Source organism: Aulonocara stuartgranti (genome assembly GCF_965226115.1).
Source record: "Aulonocara stuartgranti genome assembly, chromosome: 5".
Taxonomy (NCBI): domain Eukaryota; kingdom Metazoa; phylum Chordata; class Actinopteri; order Cichliformes; family Cichlidae; genus Aulonocara; species Aulonocara stuartgranti.
In genome coordinates, this window is record NC_138943.1 from 19,048,727 (window position 1) to 19,075,901 (window position 27,175).

At 40.1% G+C, this 27,175-nt stretch overlaps 1 protein-coding gene across 5 annotated transcripts in view; it reads left to right on the plus strand.

Moving 5' to 3' along the window:
• Nucleotides 1-27,175, plus strand: part of bsnb (bassoon (presynaptic cytomatrix protein) b) — a 79,449-nt gene that overhangs the window by 12,070 nt on the left and 40,204 nt on the right. For all 5 annotated transcript variants that reach the window (XM_082533394.1, XM_082533396.1, XM_082533395.1 and 2 more), the window contains exon 3: nucleotides 13,592-14,371. In XM_082533394.1, coding sequence (XP_082389520.1) covers nucleotides 13,592-14,371 — 780 coding nt within the window. The remainder of the gene's footprint in view (nucleotides 1-13,591; nucleotides 14,372-27,175) is intronic.

Here is a 27,175-nt window from a genome sequence, read left to right on the forward strand (position 1 = left end):
AAGGTGATGATAATGCAGAAGATGACGATGACAGGAATTACGATTACAGTGATGGGAACTGGCCCAGAGAAAGGATAGCCATAGCAAGGCTGTGTCAAAATCCACACAGGGATTCTCTTGATTCTTAATAGTAAAATATTTGTATATAAACATATATCCTGTCCTGTATAATAACAAGGTTTTGGGATTTTCTGAGATTATAATCTTGTTTTCATTTGAACATTTGGTGTTTTGTGTGAAAAATTACCTGAAGAATTTTCTCATTCGTTGTAGTTTCAGGATTAGACCTGTGATGACAACACACTATTAGGACCACTTCTTGTGCAAGAGATGTGTGTCTGCAAATAGTTTACAGAGACCCACTGAAGTCCCCCAGATTATCAGGATAATATGAGCAAAAATCTGTCATTGAAGAGGATTTCCCATTAAATCACAGAAAGATGGCAGTGCCGATTAAAGTCCTGATAGCTGTGGATGATTTCATGTTTGGATTTTTGAGCACAGACTCAAATAGCGGGGCTAGCCTGGATTTTCTTTTAAGAAGCCACATTATCTTGTAAAGAGAATCTCTCTTCACTCTTTGAGGGGTGAAGATAATTGTTGCAATGCACGTCAGAGCTGTGTTAAACTACCTCTTGATGGTAATGCAATTTGGATGTAAACAGCGAGCGACAAATGGATCTCACAGACCACATCTGTTACGTGGCTGTCAGTCAAGCTGAGAAGACAAGTTTTATTTAGACATGATAGCTACGAATTCAGACATGCCAGCTATCGTGCATGTGAACTAAGACTTACATGTGACGTGACGTAGGTAGCACCGAAATGAGAAAACGAGAAAGCCAGAAAGGCAAGAAATGAGACGGTCTAAAGGCAGCCTTAGAACAACAAAGAACAAGAGCAGTGAGAGCGATACTGAGAATACCACAGACATTCTCCCCTGACAGTGTTCTCCCACCACCATACAGGGGAACATCTGCTTCATAATTGGTCCAATTTCTATTTATAGACCCTACCCTCCTTCTGTCTGCAACGGTGGCCCGGTCCTGAGAAGCCACAGCTGAAAGAAGGAGGGAGAGGAAGAGAGAGAGAGACAGAGCTGGTTGAAAAAGCTGTGCCGTAGCAGGAGGAGACAGAACGGGAGGAGAAAAAAAAGCATCATCATAAATTAACCGTAATAGCCAGAGTGTTCGTACTGACACTATCTATCTCTGCATAAATTCAGCGTAGGGAGAAAAAAATACCCCAACAACAACAAAATGGAGAAACAAATCAGAAAACAATGCTAAGATGCTTTTGAAAACGAAATTTTTTCTTCATACAGTTTGGTGATGAAGACACACCCCTGACATGGAGCTGAAACATTCTTCAAACAAGTCATGAAACAATGACTCTTTAAAGTCTTTGTTTCAGAAATGCCTTGGAGGTTCTTCTCTTTCTTTCTTTTTTTATCAACAATCCCACAAGCTGAAAGAGCAGTTTTAACAAATGCTCCCACACAGAAGCACTCTATCTCCTCATTCGAGTTTAAAATATAGCAGGTAGGTGGCCACAGTTTACAGTTGCAGTAGATAGATTTAGCAACCAAACCAAAAGCAGTAATATCGATTTGGACTCTACAATAAAATGTTTCCAATCAAGATCAGACAAAAAGCTTCAGTAATCAGATGAAACAGGCAGACGTTCAGTATAAAAAGAAAGAGAGAAACCCACTGTACATCTGTTAGGCACCAAACAGCAGACTGGCCTCGTAGACACTGTGTACTGAAAACCACAGATTAGATTACCGCGCTATTGTCATTGTTAGTTAGTGAAGGCCCACTTTCTAGCTTCAAACGGAGAATTTTTGCCATCTTGGTTTTGAAACTGGACACAATGAGTGAGGCACAGGGCTGACTAAAAAACTGAGGCTCACTACATACTCTTTGGATAGTCATATGTCTGACAAACGAAAAAAACAAAAACATCCCTCTAAAAGGCATAAATTCAATTACCCTTGAAACTAGAAACTGAGACCACAAACTGATCAGGAAAACATATACTGGGTGCACAGCTGGACGTCTTTTGTACACAAGCTTACAGTTAAACACTACATTTCTCAGTCAGACATAGGACTGTTTAAATCGACTTTAATGCTCTAAAGTTCTAATCCCAAGGCTGAAAATCAATTTTCTCAAGCGACACCAACCGGGGAGAGCAAGCTGTCCATAGTGTCATAAGTAAACATTCTGTAATTTTCAAGCGTGCTCGAAGGCAGCTTTGTGGGTTGTGAGTGTTTCAGGTATGGTATTGATCCCAGTTTGACCTTAAACTTGTGATTACTTCTTAACTTTTAGAAAGTGCGCTGTGTTCTTCAAACTGAGGGCCACTTGAGTTTTTTGCTGAGCTAAAAGGAATAAAAGAAGGAGTCTATCTGCATATGTGTGACTGTTTATATTTCTTAAATAGAGTTCAACCAGTCTGCTTCCTGTTCGGAAGGTGAATTTGTCATATGGTGTAGAGCAGCTTGAATGCAGACTCCTGAACAAACTGATGATGAATCCAGAAACAGGCAAATATGGTCCAAAATCCAAAAGAATAACACAGGTGCCTCACACACCCACACACGTAACAAAAACAAGAGGATTATATATTTAGTCGGAGTAACACAAACACACAGGTGTACTGTCTCTCTCGCACTCACGGCAGGTACACAGTATGATGCTACAAAGAACTGAGGCCAGGTAATCGAGGAAAGTGGACACGGGAGGGTGACGAGACACAGCTGAAACTGATTAAAACAACACAAGGAAGTAAATAAAAGGCACAAGAGACAAATGACTACCAAAGTAAAACAGGAAGTGAGTAACAGAAACACAGAATATAAAGCACTTCACAAAAGAGGACTAATAAGATCTCATAGAAAACAACAAGGAATCAAACTGAAAGAACTGCTGGAGAAGAAAGGATGTGTACTGTTGAATATTATTATAGTTTTCATTTTTTGTTGCTAGAAATTGTGGAGATGCAGAGTAAAATTCTTAATTTTTCCCATAGCTGAGGCCTTGCACTATTTGGACAAAAATATTGGGTCACACCCCTTAATCTTTGAATTCAGCTGTTTACTGTGCCATTGCCATGGGTGTGTAAAAGCAAACAACGGGCCATGAAGTCTTTCTTTACAAACATTTGGGAAACAATGGGTCATTCTAGAGAGCTCGATGTATTTGAGCATGATACTGTAATATGATGCCACCGTTGAAACAAATCACTTCATGATGATTTTTTTTTTTACCTCCTAGATATTTCATAACCAACTGTGAGTGGTGTTATTGCATAGTGGAAGCGTTCAGGAACCACAGCAACTCAGCCCAAGTGTTTAGAGAACGGGGTTGCTGAGTGTTGAGGCTCATAGTGCGTAAAAGTCACCAACACTCTGCTGACTCAATAACTTCCTCTGGCATTAACATCAGCACAAAAACTGCGCCGGCAGCTTCTGGGCATGGGTGTAAGACGTAGTACTTGAGTCGATATAGTGCATGTTTGTTTGTGGAATGACACAAACACAAGCGATCTGTTTGAAAGTTTTAAGGTCTTTCAGATTTTCATCACATTAGCACTTAGTGTTTAGTGAGATGACATTTGCCATTAGCAGATGTTATTCTATTTGCCCAATAAACAGTCAGCAAGGCTGACACAGGCAATCGGATTGGCTGATATGTTGGTGCATTGCAGAAAAAATAGTTTTCTCTGTATGTTGCTGTATGTTTTCAGGGACATTATTAGTGGGCATTCATGGTTCTCAAAGTATATTTTTAGCTGATTATTCTGCAGCGCCTGCCTAATTTGGCAGTTCTGCTTCACAAGCTCACTTGGGGTGTTTTTTGTTTAATTCTGTGCTTATTTGTGTCCTTTTGATAAAACAGTAATGTTATATGTGTGTCTGTGCTAACTCTGTTCCACTGGCTTATTTAGGGCCTTTGTTTATAATCACAGTACACATACACACACATTTACATGCAAATATAGAGAAAACTGCAAAGCAAAGTTAGCCTACACATTAAATACAATCTAGATTTTGTCAAATATCAATATAAATAATTAGACGCTACCTGAATCAGCAGTGTGTTTGCTGACAAGCCTCATTCCTCGGTCAACAAAAGAATTCATCACTCACTCAAGCTGCAAGCTGCAGTTGGCCTTTCGAAACGGCCACATTTTGAGTGGGTAATGTATTAGTTATATAAATGTAAATACAGTGATATGGTCATATCAGTGAAGGATAAGTCCATTATACCCCAGAGGAGGCAGAGGATGGTTCCTAATCCCCTCAAATTAATTCAGATATTTAGCGTTAGACTTTTCTAATCCCCCTCTAACTCTGGATGATGTGGCACAAGAGATTCAGTGACATTCAGATCTGGCAAAGTGTAACACAATGAGAATGTTTCATGAATCACTATTAAAGTTTCATTTTAGTGAAAGACAGCATTGCTTCTGTCTGACATGGGTGAGCTGTGAAGAATTTAATGTAGGAAATCAAGATGTCATTTGGTTAGATTTAGAGTAGGAGATAAATCATGTATGAAAATACCATTTAGGGGAATCTCTTCAAGATTCACTTAATTTTAGTGAATGTGATCTTTTTTCTCTCGATCCTTCTAAATTATTCTTTCCATGAAGCTGTTGATCTTTGTGTGTCTTGCTCTCTTTTGATGAGAGATTCATTTTCTTCCGTTTGACGATGCTAAATAACATCAGAGCAAAAAAACCCCCCCAAAAACCAAAACATGTTCTGAAATGAATTTATTTCTGAGTCTACCTACTAGTCAACAAATGTTTTTCCAGGTTTTTCAACAAAAACATTGAGTGCATGTCTTTTGGTCACACCCTAAACTACATGATACAATACATACACTTACACAATATTCAAATAACCATTTAGCCAGTATGATATGCACAGTCGACTATTTAGGTTTTTGGACAATGACACAAATTTTGTAGTTTTTCCTCTGCATACAACCGCAGTGTTTCTTAAATCAAATATTCAATATTTGAATATAATTCTATAGCCTTAATTCTAGGTTTTTAACAAAAGTATTGTATTGACTGTTCGATGTGTGGTTGTTTTCAAGTTTTGAACTTGCACTTTTTAGATGTTCACTGGAGCTCTCTAAACAGAGATGTTGATGCAAGTGAAGGAGGCTGACAATCTGAAATAAACCTGTGAGAGAGATTTGGTAGTTCGGGAGTGTCCATCTGCTTATCCATTTTGGGGTTGTGGGTGGGAGCTGGAGCCTACCCTACCTACCATAGGCTACCAAAGGACATACCCTGGACAGGTTACCAGGCGTGTCACAGGGCTAACACACAGAGACAGACAACCGTTCACACTCATATTTGGACCTATAGGCTATTTTTAATTTAATAAAATTTTAGTTATATAGCACCAAATCACAACAACAATTGCTTCAAGACACTTAATCTTGTAAAATAAAGGCACCCTTTGAGCAAGCACTTTGGCGACACTGGAAAGGAAAAACTCAATTTTACCAGGAAGAAACCTCCAGCAGGACTAGGCTCAGGGAGGGGCGGCCATCTCCTCAATTATTTGATGTGAGGAGATGAAGACGAGATTAAGACACACTATGGAAGAGAGCCAGAGATTAATAATAACTAATGATTAAATGCAGAGTAAACTATAAACACATAGTGAGTAAAAAACGTGAGTGAAACAGTAACCCTCAGTGCATCATGGGAAGTATGTGGTGAGAACCCACACAAACATGATGGGGAGAACATGCAGACACACAGAAGGTCCCCTGCGAGATAGTGGATTCAAACCCAGGACCTTCTTGGAGTGTACAATACATTCTTACAAAGACTGAATGCACTGGGCAACTTGGCAACACCAAAACACCTGAAAGGCCACTCTATATATTGACAGCCACTAAACTAAAGTGGATGATTGCAGAATTCTTCCTCTGGTTAAGAAAAACAACAAGTCAAGAACACTCTTGAAGAAGTTGGGGTATTATTGCCAAAGTTTACAGTCAAGAGGCACCCTCATGAGTGCAAATACAGAGGGTTTTACAACAAATGGCCAAATCAGTGGTTACAACCAGCTATTTGATAACAAGAAGGCCAAATTAGACTTTAAACATATAAAAGTGTCTGCTTTGTTTGGGGAAAAAATTATTTGCACAGGTTAACTTGTACCAGAATGATGGGAAAAGAAAATGATGCAATGTTATGATGTGGGGATGGCTGCCAGTGGAACCAGGGCACTAGTATTTATTGATGATATAACTGCTGATAGAAGAACTCTGAAGTGTACAGAGCTATACTCTCTGCTCAGATTAAACCAAATGCTGCAAAACTGATTGGACGGCGCTTTACAGTGCAAATGGATAGTGACCCAAAGCATACCGCAAAAGAAACCCAAGCGTTTCTTAAGAAAAAGAAATGGGATATTCAAGTCAGTCACCTGATCTCAATTCAATTAAGGCCTAGCAGAGTGTCTCAAGGGACGAAACAGCATTTGGTTGCTATGTTTGTTTGTCCAGTTACTTTTGAGCGTCTGAAAATGTTAAACCCCTTGAATTAAAACTTTAAGTCTGCACTTCAGTCACATTTGTATTGTCTGATTTTAAATCCACTGTGGCAGTGTGCACAGGCTAAATTACAAAACAATGTGTCATTGTCCAAAAACGTGTGATCCTAACTGCACATACACGACAAACATACACCATTATATAGAGAACACCGATCAGAAGGTTTGATAATGTAAGTCTTTCCAAACAGTTATATTTGGACATCTCAATGTTGCGCTGATGATTTTAAATAGATAATTTTAACAAAAATAAACAGTATAACATACAGTGTTTCAAGTAATTGTCCTTCCTTTGCAAACCTCTTATCCTATTTACTGTAAATCATTTCATAAGAAAGTGAGACAAAAAGCTCCTTAGTGAACACGTATGTTCAAATAACGAAATAATTATTCTGTGAAACTTATGTCAGGGTTTGGGTGGCTGTTTTTCCACACTGTGCTTTTGGATGTAATCATAGACTGGTTTAAAGTGGACAAACAGTGGGAACTAGGTCAGGAATCCAGCCGAGACACTTCATGCTGCATTTTGCATATACCAAAATATTTTGCAACAAGAACTGCCAGACACTAAATCTGGGACACTGTTTTAATTATTACACCATAACCTACTGCAGTTAAAGTCCATCTTACAGTAGTCTTTTCTGTATGGAAAAATTGCACAGGAATCTTTAGTCAGTTTTCCTAATAGTGCCCTTGTTAGAACTGGACACGCAGAAAGATCACTTTCAGCAGTTTGGTATAATTCTTTGACTCCGTGTTGCAAACAATGACTTCTTTTAGGCCTTCTACTGATTATTTAATCTGTCATCAAACAGGATTGTACTTTGCACTGTTATTGCACATTTGTTGCATGGCCTATCAGACCACAGAAACTTTTCCCTCGCAGCAAATCTTGCTAATTTTCTGGCTGTGTGTGAAACATCCAGACAGAAACATTTGAAATCGAAATGCTCTTGGCTTTTCAGTAATACTCTCAAGTGACAATAATGACACATGATGTACTGTAGACTCAAACGGTATAGCAGAGTGGAGTCTAGAGCTCTCTGTGGCAAAATCTCAAAGGAACTGACTATTAAAAGTTTCATAAAGGTAGCAACAAATCCTTTGCAAGGGAACGGTATTGCATTGCAGTGCACAAGCGTTCATCATATCATGCCGATTTCCTCTACTGTAGATCACGATTTAATGTTATGCACTCTGCACTACTTTCCCGCATACTTATTAATACCATGACTCCCTGCCATTCCCAACACTGCACCAGTATACCTGGTGAGAGAAGTTGAATAGTATGCATGAAAAGAAATTTAACAGCGATTCCCCAACAATGACTCAGGATTTTCATTAGCTTTGTTTCCCTGCTTGGTAACATTCAGGAGTAAAACAGATGTGTTTTATTGAGACTGTTCTCGTGTAGTTGTTTGTAGAGCTGCTTGTGTTTGAGTTTAGCAGAGGCTGGGAGACAAATTGACAGAGAGAAAGAGAGAAAGGGGGAGCGAGGCATAGGGAGGAATTTCAATGTCTTTGGCCCAATTTGCAAGGAATTGATAAACCACTGCATTCCAAGTGTCCCGATCCCCAAACTGCAGTGCTCAGCTGCTGTACATACCGCATGGTGATACTGCATTGTGATCTCTAAGACAAAGCTGCTTTCTTCATCTGCATCTTTGTCAGCTGAAGTTTGGATGTGTCTCAGCGCGTTCGTTATCCAGCTTTCCCGGGGAATGATGGACGGCATGATGTCTCACACCTGTCAACGAACGCACGAAGAAGAAAAACAGGGAAACTTTGTGCACCTGTGTGATGTATGCAGTGTTACATCTTCTAACGTCTGTATATGTGTCAGACTCCAAGACAGCAGAAGACAGAAGCACGCACTCGTAAATGAGAGGTAGACACTCTCAGCATAGTTCTTTGTTACGCGACTATTTTGGTACAAACATTTACCTGGCAGTGTGGCAGTTAGCTTTCTGAAATTTACCCTCATTTGAAACTAGCTGTGTATGAATTTCTGGCTCTGAAGAGAGTCGTCATAAACACACAGATGATGATGGAGCTGGAAGAAGAAAATTAGATGGAGTGATGGGATGTGAGAGATGCAGATAACAAGGAGAAATGAAGATGAGTGCAGGAGAAAAAGATGGAGGACTGCAAAAGAGAACTGATAGAGAGGCAGGGGAGGAGACACAGTGTGCAGTGTGCTTGTGTGTGTGTGTGTGTGTGTGTGTGTGTGTGTGTGTGTGTGTGTGTGTGTGTTTTTTTTGCTGATACAGATCAGATTTCATAAAGATCCACATGATTGCCTCATAACAACGGGGACGCAGAAAGGAATGAGATGGAGAGATGAGGCAAGCAGAGACATGAAGAAATTGATAAATAGCTGCTTGCCCTTCGCGCAGCTGCTTTCTTTGTTTTTTCCAGAGTGTTTTTCCCCCTTGGTGAGCTTTATATGATTATCCTAACAGTGTGTCTGAAAAAAAATGTCAATGACAATAATTGTCATAGAAATAGGAGTTTCTACACGAGTCTCTGATTAGATAAAGTGTGCAGTGTTAGATGGCGCTGTGTTGGCTTTTTTCACTGTCCCCAGGAGTCACCTCTGCACCCGGCTTCTCAGTTTCCCTGATTGACAGTGAAAACCACGGCCTGATCGCTCCTTATACCAGGAACTGGCAGTGAGCCAGGCAGTAGGCTAAGGTGCTGCTGAGCTTGTGACTTACTCTGTCTACACGGACTTACTGAATGACTGACTGATCGAATGACTGACTTAAGAGATAAAGAAATACTGTGAAGCAGGTGAAGAGGTTGCTAAACATTTAAAAGCAGTCAACAGTCAAATTTTGAGCTATTGCAATAGATTCATTAAAGATTTTGTTGCAATAAGAATAAGATAATATATAATTAAAAACTGCATTATCTTGTTATTAAAAAATGACTGTTAAGCAGAGGGAAATGTAGTCTATTACTGCCCCATCTGGTTGAAAATTTCAAGCCCATGCCTCTTACAAGAACAGACAGGTGTGGTCAGAAAGCAGCAGCAGGGATTCGAAGAAGAGTTAAAGTTCTTCCCGATGACTAAAGCAGTGCTGTAAAATCATGTTAGCAATCTCAGAGTCGTGCTTGTCATAATATGTGTGGTAGTTTTCTGATGAGTGTTTCATCTGTGAACTGATGAATAGATTTTTAATTTCCTTCACTTTTAACACAGCCTGAAAGCTTCTCTTTGCATAATCAGAATTTGATCCAGAAAGGCAGATAAAAAACTAGACTGTAGAAGAGTTGGATCAGGATAGGATTTTATGGCATTTATGCCGTATGCACTCACTGCATAGAGCCTGCAGGCAACCAGCCAGCTCAGCCGGAGGAAGTGTCTAACACACATGATCTCCCCGATTGGTTGTTTTTTTTTCTCCACCCAGAGGAAGCAGCTGCCTGTTAGCAAGTGCTACAGCTACAGAAAATGCTGTCTAGCTCAGCACTACTGTACTTCTGCCCAGATCAGGATAGTTACTGTAGGTGCTGTATTGCACCTGTAATCATACCTAATGGTGAGATCAATGTGTGCTGAATATGACAAACTCAATTCTACATCATCTAAACTAGAATTCTGACCACTGGAGGCAGAAAAAAGTGCAGCGTTGAGAGATGTGAGTCATATCACTACCCATATCTCATTTTTTGCAGCAGTTCAAATAGTGAATAACTATAACTGAATAATGAAGTGCAATGAAATGAGTGCAGTCCGATCAGGCTTCAACAAAACTCGATGTTATGAGTGGGTTTAAGTTAGAGAGCTTCTTCTTCAACCAGAAATCCCAGCATAATAGTGAGTCACTGCTTTACAATATGAGGGGCAATACTACAGTTAAGGTCCAGTGACTCATAGTTAAACTGTGAAGTGACTAAATTATGTCTTTCTTCCTCCTGTTTATCTAGTAGTATGATACAATTTTGCTTAATCTTGATTTAATACATGTTGTCAGATACCAGACGGCTTTAGAAATGCATTAATAAATACAAGAGATGCATAAAATAGTATGAAATCTTTGCATTTACTGCATTTATCATATGCTGATATCAGCTTATGCAGAGTTTTATTAAAAACTAAACTTGTAGAGTCATTGTTTATAAATATTTTATCAGTATACCCCTTTCTAGTGTATGATATTTGATACACAAGTTTTTGAGACTTCATCATCATCCTCAGTGGGATTTTCTTTCACCTGAAAACGTAAATAAATTGCACAGCACATGTTAAAGCAATAAATTGGGAAAGAAATGCCATTAAAATGAAAACTTATGTGTGCAGATGGATATTTATTTATTTTCTTTACTTGTCAGAAGGTTCAATAAACACTCCATACTCAAAAAAAAAATGTTTTCTGGAAATTATTTCATGTTTCAAGCTTTAGAGGGTTAATGTGACAACTCCGCTTGAATCCACACTGAAGTCTGCTCAGCTGTGATGTGTACTCTGCCACATGTAGTGCTGAGTGTATTGTAAATTATGGAATAATGGAGCAGGAACATCTCCGCTGACAGACTGTTAGTTAAAAGCATTTTCAGACTGCCCTTTTTTTTAGCATTAGACTTTTTTTTAGAAATTCTTAGAGTGCAAATAATTCTCAGGGAAAGTTGAACTAAAATCTTTATGAAATCCAGATTCACAGACTGAAAGGCAATTTTGACCCTAAGCTCTAAGGAAAAAAAAAACCCAGTCCAGCCTTCCCAGCTTGTTCTTTGAGGCCCAGACCTCCAAGCGATAACCCAAACCTACAACCTTTTGCTGCCTTCATTTATAATTCATTAAGGTATTATGCAATGACCACGAATCCAAGACAGTTACAATAGTGTGGCAGCTGTCAGAGCACCAGGATGCCAATTACAGTCTATGGCCATGTGGCATCACTAGCGCCTCTTTCTGGCTTTCACCTTTTTGTGTGTGTGTGTGTGTGTATGAAGCAGTAAGTGAACAAGAAATGAAAACAAGAGGCAAAGAGATCAACAGGAGAAACACAAGGAGATTGGAGGAATGAATTTAATGAGGAGCTCTCCACGTTATGTAATGCAAATATGAAATCATGAGAAAGCAAAAAGGAAAGAGACTCCCAGAAAAGACAGAGGAAGGGAAGATTATAAAATCAGGGGCAGCAGTGATTTACTGAGGATTTTCAGAGTTCATCTCATTTGTCAGATTTATTTCACACACATTTTGTTTATGGGTAAGTGATGGGTAGCAATAAATGCCTATGCGGAGGCATGGGGATACTCAAATCCTTCCTCAATGAGATATTTTACACCATTCACAATTATTTTGCGGTTGAATCATTTTCCACACACAATATTTCCCATTCAGAGCAGGCTGGAGGCTGCCCCAGCACGCACTGGATAAAGGACTGCGCCCAGTCTGTCACATAAACAGATCAACACACTCATTCACATTCACACCCATACAAGCATTCTTCAGTTTTTAGTTCATTTTACTTGGATATCTTTAGAGAGGGAAGAGAAATTGGACTAGTGGCGTTTATGGTTCACTAAATCACTGTGGATGACATGAAAACACAGTTACTCACACCCAGTCCTTGCTTTTATAGTTTCTGGTGGTCATTTTATAAAAAAGCTAATGGTAATGTTTGTCACACTGCTAGTGTTTTATACTTCAGTGGGAAATCTACAATGTAACCTACTGCCTCTGTGCAAACCCCTCTGAACCATGCACCTTAACACAGGCGGTTGCTTGATGTGCGTCTCCCTAAAAATGTAAATACACGTCAGGTTGGCACACCTGGATTCATCCTGCTCACTTTCGACTACTTTTTCACAGCAGTTTTTAAATATATCAGTGAGAGAAAAACAACCATCATCTCAGTATAAGGAATAACATCAATATAAGGACACACATAAGTTGGCAAATTCCTGGAGAGAGTGTTGAAACTATCGGAATGGATGTGAGGGACTTTACAAAAAAGTGGAAAAAGTTGAATCAACCACGATAAAGAGTGGGGACACAGGTGGGAAAAAGTCCCAGCATTTTATTGGTTTCTGTCAGCCAGCAATATGTATGAAACACGAGCCACACACACACACATAAAAATCATACCAACGACATCGGCCACTTCTACAAGTTATATCGTAGGCACTCGAAAGATTCCCAGTGAAAGCCTAAATCAGACAAGATGCTACCAGTGATGCTGTTTCTATTGTTGACTTGACATTACGGTCATAAATGAATGCAGTGGATTTTCAGCTTTTCACTTGCTTACATGAAGACTTAGTTGTGTCTGCTTTTGCAGTCAAAAACAGCACATTCATGTGTTTGCCTTTGTGGGGGAAACAGAGTTAAGAAGCTTCCATGCTGAAAGCGAGTGGCAGAGCACTGATTGTTGCAGCAACAGGCAAAATAAAATAGGCTGGTTCCAGTTTTAACTTTTCATAACTTTGGGGTGAGAAATTAAAGTGACTACCAATAGGAGCGAATGATACTGCTGATTGACACATGAGGGGGTGGTAAGTAGATTAGAGAATTACCAAAACAACTGAAAGCCAGAATGCCCACTAGCAGCAACCTGTCAGCCACGGAGTGATGTGTGATGAGTGAATCACTTTTTATGTGGCTTTAAAGTTCGCAGTAGAGAATCTAGTGAGTAAATGGTAATGTTGGTCTGTGAGGTAGCTGCTTATTCTTTCATTCTTTTTTCAGGGGTGTCAGGCTTGCTACTAGGAGAGCATGTTGACATAGTGAAGTAGAGGAGGAATGGAGAAAGAGGCTTGATTATCACCGGGACTTTTCAGGCTGCCTGCAAGACTTTTCCTTGCTATCAGTTTGTGGCACCATGGTAAAATCACTCAGTAGCCAGCAAGATAAAAATGCAACCTTCTTTCAGCAGTTGCAGGAAACTGATTATTCAATGAATTTCTATTTTTGTATCCAGTGTACCCCATTGTGAAAACAAGATACTGTAGCTTATTGCCATTGCCTTGTTTTTCTTTCTTTTTCAGGTCCAAGAGTGGTTATGTCTAAACTGTCAAATGCAGAGAGCACTGGGGATGGATATGACCACACCACGTTCCAAGAGTCAGCAACAGATTCACTCTCCTTCTCATGCAACCAATCCAGAACCTAAACCTAACGCTTCAGCTCAGCCCACACCTCAGACACATACACCTCCTCAGACGCAGCCTCCATTGCAGGCCCATCCAGTGCCTGGCCCTACCAAACAGACTGGTCCAGCTGGCGCAGGTCAGCAGCAAGCAAGGCTGCCTCCAGGGGCAGTCCCTCTCCCTGGGATGGCCAAGGCCCCATCCCAGCCTGATTTATCCCGTAGTTCACCCGCCCACCAACCCCAGCACCCACGCCAGGACCAGACGCGCAGTGCAGGAAGCTCCCCTTCACGACAGCCCCCACCTCCAGAGCAAACCTTCGGGAAGTTGTTTGGCTTTGGTGCGTCTCTTCTCAACCAAGCAAGCACTCTGATATCAGAGACTACTCAACCCCAACAGCAGCCCCCTAAACCAGCCCCCAAACCAGGAGGACCTCCTGGTCCAGGAGTTGGGGCAGGTAAACCCTCAGGACCTCAGTCTGCACAACAAGGGCCTCGGCCCCCTTCTCAGCAGCAGCAACAGCAAAGGGGACAAGAGGCCAAAGCCTCTTGTCCCCTTTGTAAAACAAATCTCAACATAGGCAACACAGCAGAACAACCCAACTACAACACCTGCACACAGTGCCGCTCTCAAGTGTGCAACATGTGTGGATTCAATCCCACTCCACACATAGTCGAGGTAAGATTCTGATTTCCAACACAAAATGGCATGTTTTTGTGAAAAACGCTGAATTGTTGCATACTCGCTACAATGGTTGTTATCAACTTGATGCTGCCAGGTCATCTTGGTGTGTTCTTGGTGTGAACAACTTCATTTCACTGAGGATGACTGCTTGTACGAATCCAGCATGTGGCTCCAGGGATTGTCAAATAGACAGCAATTGCTGCATTTATTCTATCCTTGAGAATCACCGTGACTCTGATTCTCTTGTTCCTTGGTATTTTTTTTTTTAAGAATGACCCACTCTTTCTCACTCTCATTCTTTAACACAGAGCTATGAAGGCATTATTACAAATGATAACTAAATGATAAATAGCTAACTTGATAACATTTCTTCATTGATATTTGGAGCCTTCACAGCTTGCACAAACAATATTTTACATAAGCCTGTGAGCTTCTCCTTTTTCTCCTGCCTTTCTCTATTTCACAGTCGGGACCTGCTTCATTCAGCTCCGTCAGGGCCTTTCATGTGGTTAGCAGAGTGAAGTCCAAGCTGTGACTCACCTCATCAGTGACTACCCTGGAGAAGCGCAGAAATAAATGACCTATCTACAGGAAACAGAGGCTTATTAAATTCAATTTAATGGATAATCTTAGTATTGGTTAGTCATATCTCAGGGTCACCTGAGGGTATATTTCTTCTTTAAGTGCCCCCTTGTCCTGTGTCACGCTGGGAGTCTGGTTGGTAAGAACAGGACCTGACAATAGCATTCAGAGCCAGGCAATAACAGAGTTTAATTATGCAAATCAAGTCCAATTGAATGATAGCAGTAATAACAGGCTTGCTGCAGAGCGCTAGCGTTTTATGGGCGAGTCTTGTCTTCACAGGCATCGGGTTGTCACAGGCAGTAGCACAGCCCATTCATAGATTGCTATGGAAACAGAGAGATAATTTGTTTGTCAGCCATCCCTTACATGCTTGGATGCTGAGATGCTCAGAGTCTGCAAAAACTTTCAGACTGCTGTTGCTCTTCTTTTAGGAGGAACTCAGTTAATAGGTGTGTTGTGTTTCTGCTCTGCAGGCTTAAGCCTGCATCTCAATCCAGGATTCTTTCCAAATCTGTGAACAGGTTTTGTTGTCATTCCTCGTGAGCTGGCAGGTGGGTCGCTCCAGAGTGGGTGAGAACCATTTGGACATGGTGTGAGGCTTTGTACTTTGAATCTTGGTTCCTCAGCTTGATTTCCACAGCTTGTTTGGCACAGATATCCTCCTTCTCATCCTCTCTTAATCTCTCCAAACTTTAGTGTTTCTTTGCGCCGGCAATGTTGTAACCATTCTTTCTTCTTTTCAAGGATGTGGTAACAAAGCTGTTGGGGTTAGGGATGCTGTACTGTTGTAATTGTAAAACTTTTGATACGATGCATCAAATACCACTTTTGCACAACACGAAGTTTGAGCCATGTTGATATAGAACGTAGGCCATGGAGGAGAATTGTCAGCATTATGGAGATGTTTAAACTAAGCAGTGGTAACAAAACTAAAGAAGGTTGCCTTCCCTATGTGCATGAGTCCAACAGACTCATTGAAGAAGCTGTCATATGCTAGATTTATTGTCTGTTTGACATGCTGGTTGTTGGATAGATCTGGATATCCTCTTCCCACACAGTTTTTCAATGTCATGACAGTGTTGCTCATTAGCTATAATAATTTTGAGCAAGTTAGTCAATGATGTGATGCACTTTTTATGCATACAGTGACACTATGATTTTATCCATGTGCTGATTTGTGTTTGAGTTTAAAGAAATCAGCTTTATCAGGTTTTGGCTAAACAAGAAATACTAAATGATGAATAGTTTATTGTGTATAGTGTTTGCTGTTATTTATGTTATACTAGTTTTTCATTAGGCACAGGTGTTTGTGCTTAGGACTGCTTGTTATTGCAAATATCTAATCCGCTAATCACATGGCAGCAGCTCAATATACTTAGGCTTGTAGATATTGTCAAGATGACCTGCAGAAGTTAAGAAAAATGGGAAAGGAAGCTGATTTAAATGACTTTTAAGGTGGCATTGTGGTTGTTGCCTGACAGGCTGGTCTGAATGTTTCAGAAAGTGTTGAACTGCTGGAATGTTCCTAAACAACAAACTCAAGGGTTTATAGAGATTGACCTGAAACCAGTAACTTAAATAATCACTTGTTACAATAAAGGTATGCAGAAGAGCACACAACACAAACTTTGAAGCAGCAGAAGAAGACCACACTGGCTGTCACTCCTGTCAGCTAAGAACAGGAAATTGTAGTTACAGTTCACACAGCCTCACCAACACTGGACAATAGAAGATTGGAAAAAGGTTGTCTGGTCTTATGTGCCTTGACTTCTGCTTTAACATTTGGCTATAGAGTGAGAAATTTGCATAAACCAGCGGTCCCCAACCCCCGGGCCACGGACCGGTACCGGTCTGTGAGTCAATTGGTACCGGGCCGCGAGAGTTGAGGCTCAGGTGTGGGTTCAGGGTTTTTAGCGGTTTTTAGCATTTATCGTTTTTATCGTTAACTTGGTTTCCCTTGGTCTTTTCTTGTGTGTTATGACTAAATCGTCTTTTTTTTGGTACCAGTACTGGTTTTGTTTTGTTGTATTTATCCGTGACACCTTAAAGGCCGGTCCGTGAAAATATTGTTCGACATAAACCGGTCCGTGGCGCAAAAAAGGTTGGAGACCGCTGGCATAAACAACATGAAAGCATGGCTCCATCTTGCTTTGTACTGTATCCGTGACTCAGGATGAATTTGCAGCAACTGTGATGGCTAAAGTCAACATGGACCAAAGTTTCTAAGCAATGTTTCCATTATCTTGTTGAATCCATGCCACACAGAATTTAGGAAAGTCTGATTGTAAAACATTGTTCAGCCATTGTAACAAAATAGCCTGTTGGTGTATGTTAAAAAAAACATCATTACCAGATTTATATTTCTTTTCTGCTTTTGTTTTTTTTTTATATTGTTATTTAATTGCATGATATTTTTTAGAGAAGCAGTTTGGTTTTTACTGATACAATTATCTGAAGATGTCTGTTTTTCCTGCTACAGTTGTACAGAGAACTTAGAATAAACAGTTCCTACAGTGTTGACAGCTCAGAAGATAATTACATTAACTGAAAGCGGGACACATGTAGAGAAAACTAGTGTCTAGAAATTGGCAAACAGAGGAAACGCAGAGAGAAAATTTACCTAAATTCACTGGACCTATAAAACTGTTGAATTATTTGTTTCAGCCGCTTGCCTACGTCATGCCAAACCATCTCCGGTAACAGATTGTTACATTTATCGAATGCATATTCTCTCGCAAGGAGAAAAAAAAATTCTAGCCTGTGGAAATCAGAAAACGCTTGAAGCATTCAAGAAGAAAAAAATATTTTCCGTCACATTATTAGTGACACAATGCATAATTCATCCAGAGCGAATTAGGCTGAGCTGCATTATATAAAAAAATAGCGAGCCCCTTTTTAATCTGGGATGAGACGAAGATTGCCAGTGTCTATGCGAGAACGTGTTGAAGAATGGAGGAGGAGGAGGAGGAGAGGAAGGAAAGAGGTGAAAGATTGAGGAGGAGGAGGAAAGTGAGAATCAGTGATAATTAGCGTGAGGAAGCCAACTGTTTGTTACATTGCGGAATATTTCACATCAATTAGTGTTGAAAGTCATGTGTGGCTCTGAGTAAATAAGATGTCCTTGTTTTGGGAGGTTTCCTCCCCCTTTATTGCTTCTGAAGGAGATTTAAACAAACCCCCGTGTCATTGTCATCTCCCCAGAGTTTGGCTGTAAATAGAACATAGAATATTTTCACTGGAGTGTCTGCTGCTCAATCTGTTTCACAGTACACTGGATTTCAGTCTTTACTCCTGAATAACTCTGTGCTTCTGTCTCTCCTCCTGGTATCACAGTCTGCTAGTGAGGCAGACACGGCAGAGTGGATGTCATACTTTAGATCTTTCATGACTCGAAATACAGGTAGAGGTGTGACTGACATAAGAAATTACCTCTGACTTCCCAGCATTCTCACTTTAACATTACTTTAAAAAAACAAAACAAAACATGATTTCATTGTGTTTTTACTCCATATGCCTATTTTTCCCCGTCCCCATGGTTGGTTAGATGTTCTCAACCGACCCTGTTTGCTTAAAATTGTCCCCATTGTTTATAATGTGAAAGAGGCCCAGAGTGGATATTTAGTGAAAAAGGAGCAAATTTCTCACAGAACTGCAGAAAAGTGTAGAGAAACAGAAAACATAGCTCATCAATAATTCAGTGAAGGAGAACATTATAAATAGTTCATGCAGTGTGCAGCAGTGAGAGAGCTGTGTTTGATTCCACATGTCACATAGGGTCAGTGTGTGTTGATGCATGTGTGCATGTGTGCGTATTTGTGTCTGAGAGACAAGAACGCATAAACGCAGGTGTCCTGAAACTAGTTATTGTTTCTGGATACGTATTTGGACATTTAGACACAAATATTCAGGCCTCTATGAAAGAGTTGTTCCTTCTTTTATGGGAATGTGGCTTTTCGGCTGCTGGTTAATGCTCTAATTTTCTAGAGTATCGAGGTAGATCAGACAGACTTGTGTTTAATCTAAGCACATCCTGGTCATGTGTCACTAAAGTAAAGTTCAGCTGTGGTCTATTTTGGATCTGGTTTCAGTTCACGGCGGTTAGCGTAATAAAAAGCTGAAATAAAGTCAGAATTTAATAATCAACTTTTTGACATCAACATATGATATTTACCAGTTATAGTATACACTGTTACAGTCTCATTCTTTAATATGCACAGCTGTAGCAAGGCAGTAAAGAGGAAAAGGCAGTCTGTTAAATGAAAAACCTGTATGGTAAATTGGCGCCTTTTATGCACCTTCCACAGAGGATACAATAAACTATGCTGCTCACACATGAAGTGAATTTGCAGAAGCAGTTTTAGCTGTTAAAACAGGGCTGTCAGACATATGAACTGTGGGCCACATCCAGTCCACCGGAGGAGTGGATCTGGCCCACCAGCAGCCCAAGCAGTGTAAATTGTAATCATTAGAAATGGTTTTAATGCACATGTAATGACAGTAGATCAGTAGATGTTATAGTAGATGTCTCAAGAATGTAGTGTGGAAGTATTTTATTTTTATTTGTGCACTGTTGTGGTTCACTAAAGATCCAGTTAGGCTGTACATGAGTCATGAGCTGAAATTGGTGAGACACCTGCATTTTACATGTGTTTAATAAAAAAGACTTGATTCGATTTGTGTTGCGAGCTATGCATGAATGAAATTCATATGAGTTATACAAATCATTGGTCTTCTTTTCTGGCTTTTCACCACAGGAGCCCGGTGTCCTTGAGTACACATCCTGCATACAGTGAACATATGTAGAACATGTAGTATTTGCGAATGTGTCACCGGACTGCAGGAACACAGTTGCTGCTTTCATACAGAGCGGCAGTGTAGCTGAACACACCATTCTTATTCTCAAACATGTTGGAAGTGTTTTCTGAAGGTTGGCACCAGCCTGTGTCTCCCTTAGGAGTCTCATCCAAAGCCAGATGGCTGGTGGCATCAGGCATCCAAGCCTGCCATGCTGAGCCTGGCTGCTTCCAAAGTGATGATGGTACGCCATCACAGATTCAGACACCCACCCGGCCTCGATCAGCTGCTCGCTGCCTTTTAATATTCTCATATTCCTTTATACTGCAAGTGCTGCGTGCCTAGAATAACCCAGTGCAGATAGGTTCTGGAGGAAGAATTACAATTTTCAGGTCCACATGAATCTTGCACATGTCATTCACGCCTGCACGTTTCTAGTAGGAGTGAATATGACTTAATCACAGCCACTGAAACACGATAATGGGGATTACAGCTACATGCAGCGAGGTCTGAATTTACAGTTTTAATTTCTCAATTTGTGAGCTGGCTGTTGAAAATTACAACATAAAAATACGGAGCAAACCATATTCATCTGTTCTCCTCAGCTTAAAATGGCCCTTATGCCAAAAGTACATATATATTATGAAACACCTCAATGCTTGCTTGTACCTTATGATACCTTTGAATATTTCATCCCTTTCTCATACGTGACTATATGCAGATTAGGGTAGATTTGCCATATTCATACAGTAAAATTGTCCTGCTGACACGTCATTCTTCATTGTGATGCTCTGGTTGTTTTGTTCTCTTGTCTTATTTTCCACTTCGTGATGGATCTTTGCACGCACACTCCTACTCTTTGCGTTTCAATGATCTCCTTGTTCCTTTTGCATTCCTCTTCCTCGTGTCTACACGAAGGAGTTGGGAACTGCTTGCTGTTGACACATTGATTGAACTGGCAATTGCTTCTGGTTGAATACCTTGCAGTTGACATTGCAACATGGGTACTCAGCACTCTTGATTTAGTCTGTGTTGTATTTATTTAGCCACAACAGAAGGACTAGCATTTTAAAACCTCCGCACATAATAAGAGAGTACTTAAAGGAGCTGATACGGAGGAAAAAAAAGAAACACAGAGATGAGTGTGTTTCTGTGTGCATGTTAAGGGGTTGAATGGGGATTTGGGGTTGGGGTAGGTCGTAGAGGGAGCTAGTTGGGAATAGTACTAATCCATTTTGAGGGAGTTTGGTGGTCCCTTTGAGTAAAGAGCTTAACCCCAACACACCATTGTAAAGATCCACCCACACAAATAAGTGCCATCTGAGAATTGTAAGCCTTGTTGGGTGATTAAACTGAGACAATGCCATTTCTTACTTTGTTTGATAACCATGTTAGTATTGAAGAGGCTGTAAGAGGGAAATACCCTGTTCTTAATCACATAAACCCTGCGTTTCTAATAAATGGGTGCACTCTTAGCTTGAATTAAGATCAGTACAGTATACACTACAGTATGATAAAATTCAGTGTGTATGACTGTGCTGTGGATGACTTGAAGATGATGTGGTGTACAGCCATGACTGTTTCCTGTTGAGATTATGTGGCACCCAGCACAGATGGCTCGCTGGTTTGAAGGCTTAAATGCCACTCACTCTCATCCCTGGGAACTATGTGTTTGGAACCAGGCTCTGTGCTCAGACAGAGTTGCGTACTCTTTCCCTGAACTTCTGTATGCAGCAGATCTATGGAGACAACCAGAGGCAAAGCTCCCAGAGCAGCTTTTAGAATTCAAGTCTTTTTGAGATTTTTGACATTTTATGGCAACATTGTTTTGCCCGATTGTAAAGAAAAGAACAACAAAAAGTAGAAAAAGATAAGAGGAAAATGTCTAGCACGAAGCCGACACTGGGACTGCTTTGGTTTCCGCATTATTCTGCTGCATTTCTGCGCATTGCAAACGTAAATTTGTCTCTAGATGTCTTTGAGATCAACTTTAACCTGTAACTTGCTCTACCTGCACCGGCTGTAGTATCAGTGCTTTTCATGAATAACTACATGAGGTGAGGAGCACATGGACCATACTGAACTTGAATTACCCCTTCAGACCTTCTGGTTCTATCTTCAAATGCCTTTTCTCTCCTATCTTGTAAGAAAATGTGCTTTGAAGCCTACAAGGGGCCTCGGCACTGGCTTAATCACCTCTTCAAAACTCATCATCTTCAAGGCCTGATGGCTATGCTAACTAGCTTTAGCTATGCTCCAGGGATGTCTGGCAGTGTTGGGTCTATCATTGCTGTCAGAGCCACAGAGGCGGGCCAGTGCAGTCCTCCCATCTCTGCTACTGGGCCCTCCCGTCTTAACACATCACTTCACATGCCTCATTGGTGCTCCTGCTCTCTCTTCCCCTCAGCACCTCAGTCATGCGATTGCTCCCTAATGCTAGCATTAGGAAAGAAGGAGGGGTTAGCTGAATGCGCTCTATGCTTAGAGGCTGCAAATACTAAAAGCCTGGCAACACAAATGTGAGATTATAGGACAGGAATGTGTGGTTGTATGTCAGGGGAACACAAAAACCGAGCCAGGAAGAGGGAGAGCTATAATGAAAGGGAGCGGGAGATTGAGAGACAAAATGAAAGAGATAAAGCTCACTGATCGCACAGATATTACATTTAACCCCTTGCTAATCTTCTCAGTGCTGCAGCTGTCGGGCAGCTCTGGAAATGACCAGATCAGTTAGTGATGGTCTGGGCTGCTGCCCTGAACAGCATCCCAACAACAAGTATAGCAAAAGCAGCCTGAGGATCTTTAGGCTCTTCTAAACAAATGGTGTTCTCACTGTCTCCATTAATGAAGACATCGGGACTCTGCTGCCGAGGAAGATGGAAGCTGTGTTTTTTCGATATATATATATTTTTTTGATATAGTATTTTCTGTTTTGATCGTTGGAGAGTTGATCCCTGTTGACAGGATGCCACAGAGATGTGCAAAAGACTTGAGCCACCACTCGTGTCTCTATATTTTACCAGGGGATATGGGAAATAGATGCAGAGAAATGTGCAAACATACATGTAAATGCAGTATAAAAAGGGAAAAACAGAAGGCAATATCAGCAAACTTTCTTGTCATTTCTTTAAGAAGTCATCAGGAACAGTTTTTCTGGTCTCCTGAAATGCATTCAAAGCACTTTGGATGTTGGCTGCCAATCCCACACTGTTTCAATAACATTAAGGTCTGCGCTCTAGGGAGGTTAATTCATGACTGATAGTGTTCCACTGTGTGTTTCTAACCGCTTATGCTTTTGTTGCATTGGCAGCGTGTTTTGGCTCATCCTCATACTGAAAAGTGAAGCCACTGCCAATCAGATGCTTTCGAGATTTCATGGTGGATCAAAGTTTGACAGATCCCCAAAACCACTGGCTGAAATGCAGGCTCAAACCATCACAGAGCCTCCACCGTGTTTTACAGATGGCTGTAGACACTGTTGTACCTCTCTCTTGAGCTCCTCTGTGCATATTGATGATGATTTAATCCAAAAATTCAAAATTTGGATTGAGATCATCATCATCAGATCTGTTGCCACTGATTTTCAGTCCAGTTGTTTTCTAAGTTGGCACACCTCAGCCTTTTCTCTGTTTCCCTGCATTAACCCTTTAAAATCAAGTATATTATATTTGATGCAAGTTTTGTGAGCTTTTGAGACTCCTACATCATTAACGTGATTTTTCTTTTTCCCTCTGAAAAAAACAAAATAAATTGCACTGTACATTTTTACAGAATACATTTTTAAGAAATGCCTGATGTAGCAAATATGATACAAATTTAAACTTGCAAAGTTACTTTTCACCAGAAGGTTCACTAAACACTCAATTTTCATGGTTTGGACTTTAAAGAGTTATGAATGGCTTCTTGACAGCCACCCTTCCCCTGGTACCTGATGAGGCTTCAGGGAAAGCAATGAATTTAATATACTATGTTTCATATGGACACATCAGCCTCTTGAATTGCTTAAATGTATAATCATGAGAAAGAAGTTTGCAACTTTTTCTTACATAAACTTTCTCCCCAGGACATTTTGTCACATGTCAAGTTTAGTATTTTCTTATCTAATCCAACCTGTGTGAGCCCAGGCTATCTACAGGTAAGGTAAAGCACACATTGTGTCTCATTGTGGATCTTTTCATTAATTGAAATGGTCTAATCCTGTCTAAATTATGCCAGATCATATCTATAAAGCATGTAGATACATTTCTAATAGCCACATTTCATACTGCCTTGCAGACTCAGTCGGATGCATATAAGATGGCTCATCAACCTGCACGTGAGCCTACTGTAGAATTAGCAGACATATTTCTGCTGGACGTGTTCCATTAAAGTTGTCATCTTACTATGTTCCAGTGATAGATTACAGCTTGAGTGACTTGTTTTGAAGGCTTATGTGAGGTACATAAATTTTATTTGCTTGACTGCTAGCTGTGGCTTTCTCCGGCAGAAGTAACAAAAACTCATCTAAAATAAAACAGGACTTAGCAGACAGCCTGATTAACTTGTCCTGGGGACAGACATATGTGACAAGATGAGACGCATGACTAGCGTCGGCTGCCAACCACAGTGTAAAATAGGTTTGCTTGACAGCAGCTTGATTAACATTACTGGAAAACAGAAATAGTGTTAGAGGTGTGACTTTTGTTTTTGTTACCATCTTTATTCTTTATTTGCCTTTGAGGTCTTTTGCAAAATGTGCATCTGACTCTTTAATCTTCATGGCATAACCCATCTTCTGTATGATGCTACCGCAGATAGACTATACGCTTATCGACTAGTACATGCATCTCACTTAATCTCATTTTGCCACACTGCAATTCTGTGTCTTTATTATCTTGCTGACATTAAGTCTGTTTGCTGATTAAATCCTGCAAAGGTTCAGAGCAGTGAGTAAGTCAAGAAATATAGCTGCGCAATCACAGAAGAGGGTAGTGAAGGAAGGTGAAAATAAGACACATCAAAGACTTTATTGTACTGACTGCGTTAGACAGTTTGGCCACAGAGAGTAGTGCATTCACTAAACTAAGTTGAGCTGTATGGCATCGCTGTGGGTGCTTTTAAAGCAAGATTGCAGAGGGATAAACACTGCAATTCATCTTGAATATTCTCAGGGCAAATTAACAGAGCTGGGCTAAAAGGCTTAACTGTGAAAGGAAAGAAAAAAAAGAAAAAAATGAAACAGTCAGATGCCTTTCTTGCCTTCAGAACAGCCTCAGTCATCCTTTGAATGCTGTCTTACAATTCCTCAAGTGTAAGAAGGAGGATATTAGATTGTTCTTGTCCTCTAGGGATGAAAGAGGTGGACTGAAAGAATCTGTCACGATGATTGAGTTATATTTAGCAGGGGTGGAGGCGACAGATTAGCATTATTACTGTACTGGCTTTTTATAGAAATATGTCCTTCCCCCTACCTTATATTACAATGCGTTCAGTTCATACTGTAAGCATGTGGACATTTTGTTCTTTGGGGTCTGTGCTACAGGAGATTAAATTGAAAACGAAATAATGGGTACGTTCGGCTTTAATTTGAGAATCCTGCACAGCGGCAAGAGTGTGACAGTTAAAACATTTATTAAACACTTGGCTGTTAAATAAAAAAATGATCAGAACCAAGAGTTGGATATGTTTCTTTTCTAAAGATGGATAAGTGGAATAAGACAGGAAGAGCTACCACTTTGTGATTGGAGGCAAGTAGGAGATGTACATGTACATGTCACTTGGTCAGGAACTAAAAGAAGACTTTATAATTATAAGCTTAGAGGATTCACCAGGAAATGCACCAGAAAATGTCTGGCAAAGTATCAAAAACAACAAAAACAACAAAAGACCAAGCTGCAGTTCACAAAAAATGCCAAACTGTGAAAGGAAGTGCTAGAGACTAAAAGAAAAACAATAAAATAAAGAACAAATCAAACCTCTGTGCTATGGTGGAAAATGAGAGTGGGGAGGAAAAAGAACAAGTCGTGAATCAGTGAATCCTTCAGTGAGCTGCAGACTAAGTGAGGACTGAAGAAGGCACAAAACATCTGTTAATGTCTTTGTGTCAGTCAGTAGGGCCAGTTATTACTGCAAAAGACTTTCCATGAAGCATTAAATATGAATAAAAACACTAAAAACAGTACCATGTTTGTACATGTTTATATCAACCTGAAGATGAATCTGTCCAACAACATTCTGTACGAGTTTTAAGTGGTGCAGGCTATTTTGGCTGAGCCAGCTGAGTATGAGAGTTCGCAGTGATTCAGGAGAGACACGAGGGAATTTACTCCTTTTTGTAGGTCACCTTATGAAATGAACGCTCCTGTTTATTAAACAAGCCAAAGAAAGCAAGACCTGACAAGTTGAAAATGAGGCACATAAGTTCTTAACAGACGACTTAACACAAAGTGGACAACTGATTTATCTTAAAAAGGAGCAAATAATAAAGTGTTGTCCTCATGAAGATATAACAAATATTGACTAATCTCAGACAAGCTGGTAAGAAACTAAAGAGTATGAGGGGTGGAGAGCTCTGTAACTCTCTGCACATAAAATCATTTGCAGTCTTTAGAATACCAGATATATATTGAAATGATTGAATTGTATATTTGTATGTTAATCAGTAAATAATTGATGCATAAATGCGTACATACAGTCAAGTCCATAATTGGTTGGACAAGCACACCACCACCACCACAAAGACACCCCTTTAATTCGAGGGGTTTTATAGAAGTCTTGAATTAACTATTTAGGAATCACAGCCATTTTTGTATGCAGTCCCCAATTATCTGAGGCTCAAAATTAATTGGACAGACTAAAATAATTTGAAATTATAAGTATTTGTTTTAATACTTGGTGAAAATCATTTGCATTGAATGAAGGCCTGTGTACAAATGCCATGCTTCTTCCCTTTCTAATAAAAGTAGTTAAAAATATTTTGTTTAACCATGTTTTGGTTTGTTGTTGATACTTTCGTTAATTAAATCTATTCTGTATCTTAACTTATTTTTAACTTTTATGGACTTATTTATGTTTCTTATTTATTTATTTAGTGCACAGCAATTTGTGACAACTTTAATAAACATTAATAACCATAAACATACTAAATATTACTTACTTGATGTTGAGAGACCTTTACTTCAGGTGCCATCACTTGTTACTGCTTGTTACTAGTACCTCTCAGTGGGTTGAGGTTAGCTGACTTGTTTTTGACACTGAAGAATATCTCATTGCTTTCTTTTGAGGAACTCTTGGGCTGCTTTTGCAGTGTGCTGTGGGTCATTTTCTGTTTGCACTGTTTAGTCCCGTCCGATAAGTTTGCAGCATCCGGCTGAGTCTGAGCAGAGAGCAGAATTTATCCTGATACGTCTATCAGCAGTCACGTCTTCAATTAGCCAGTCA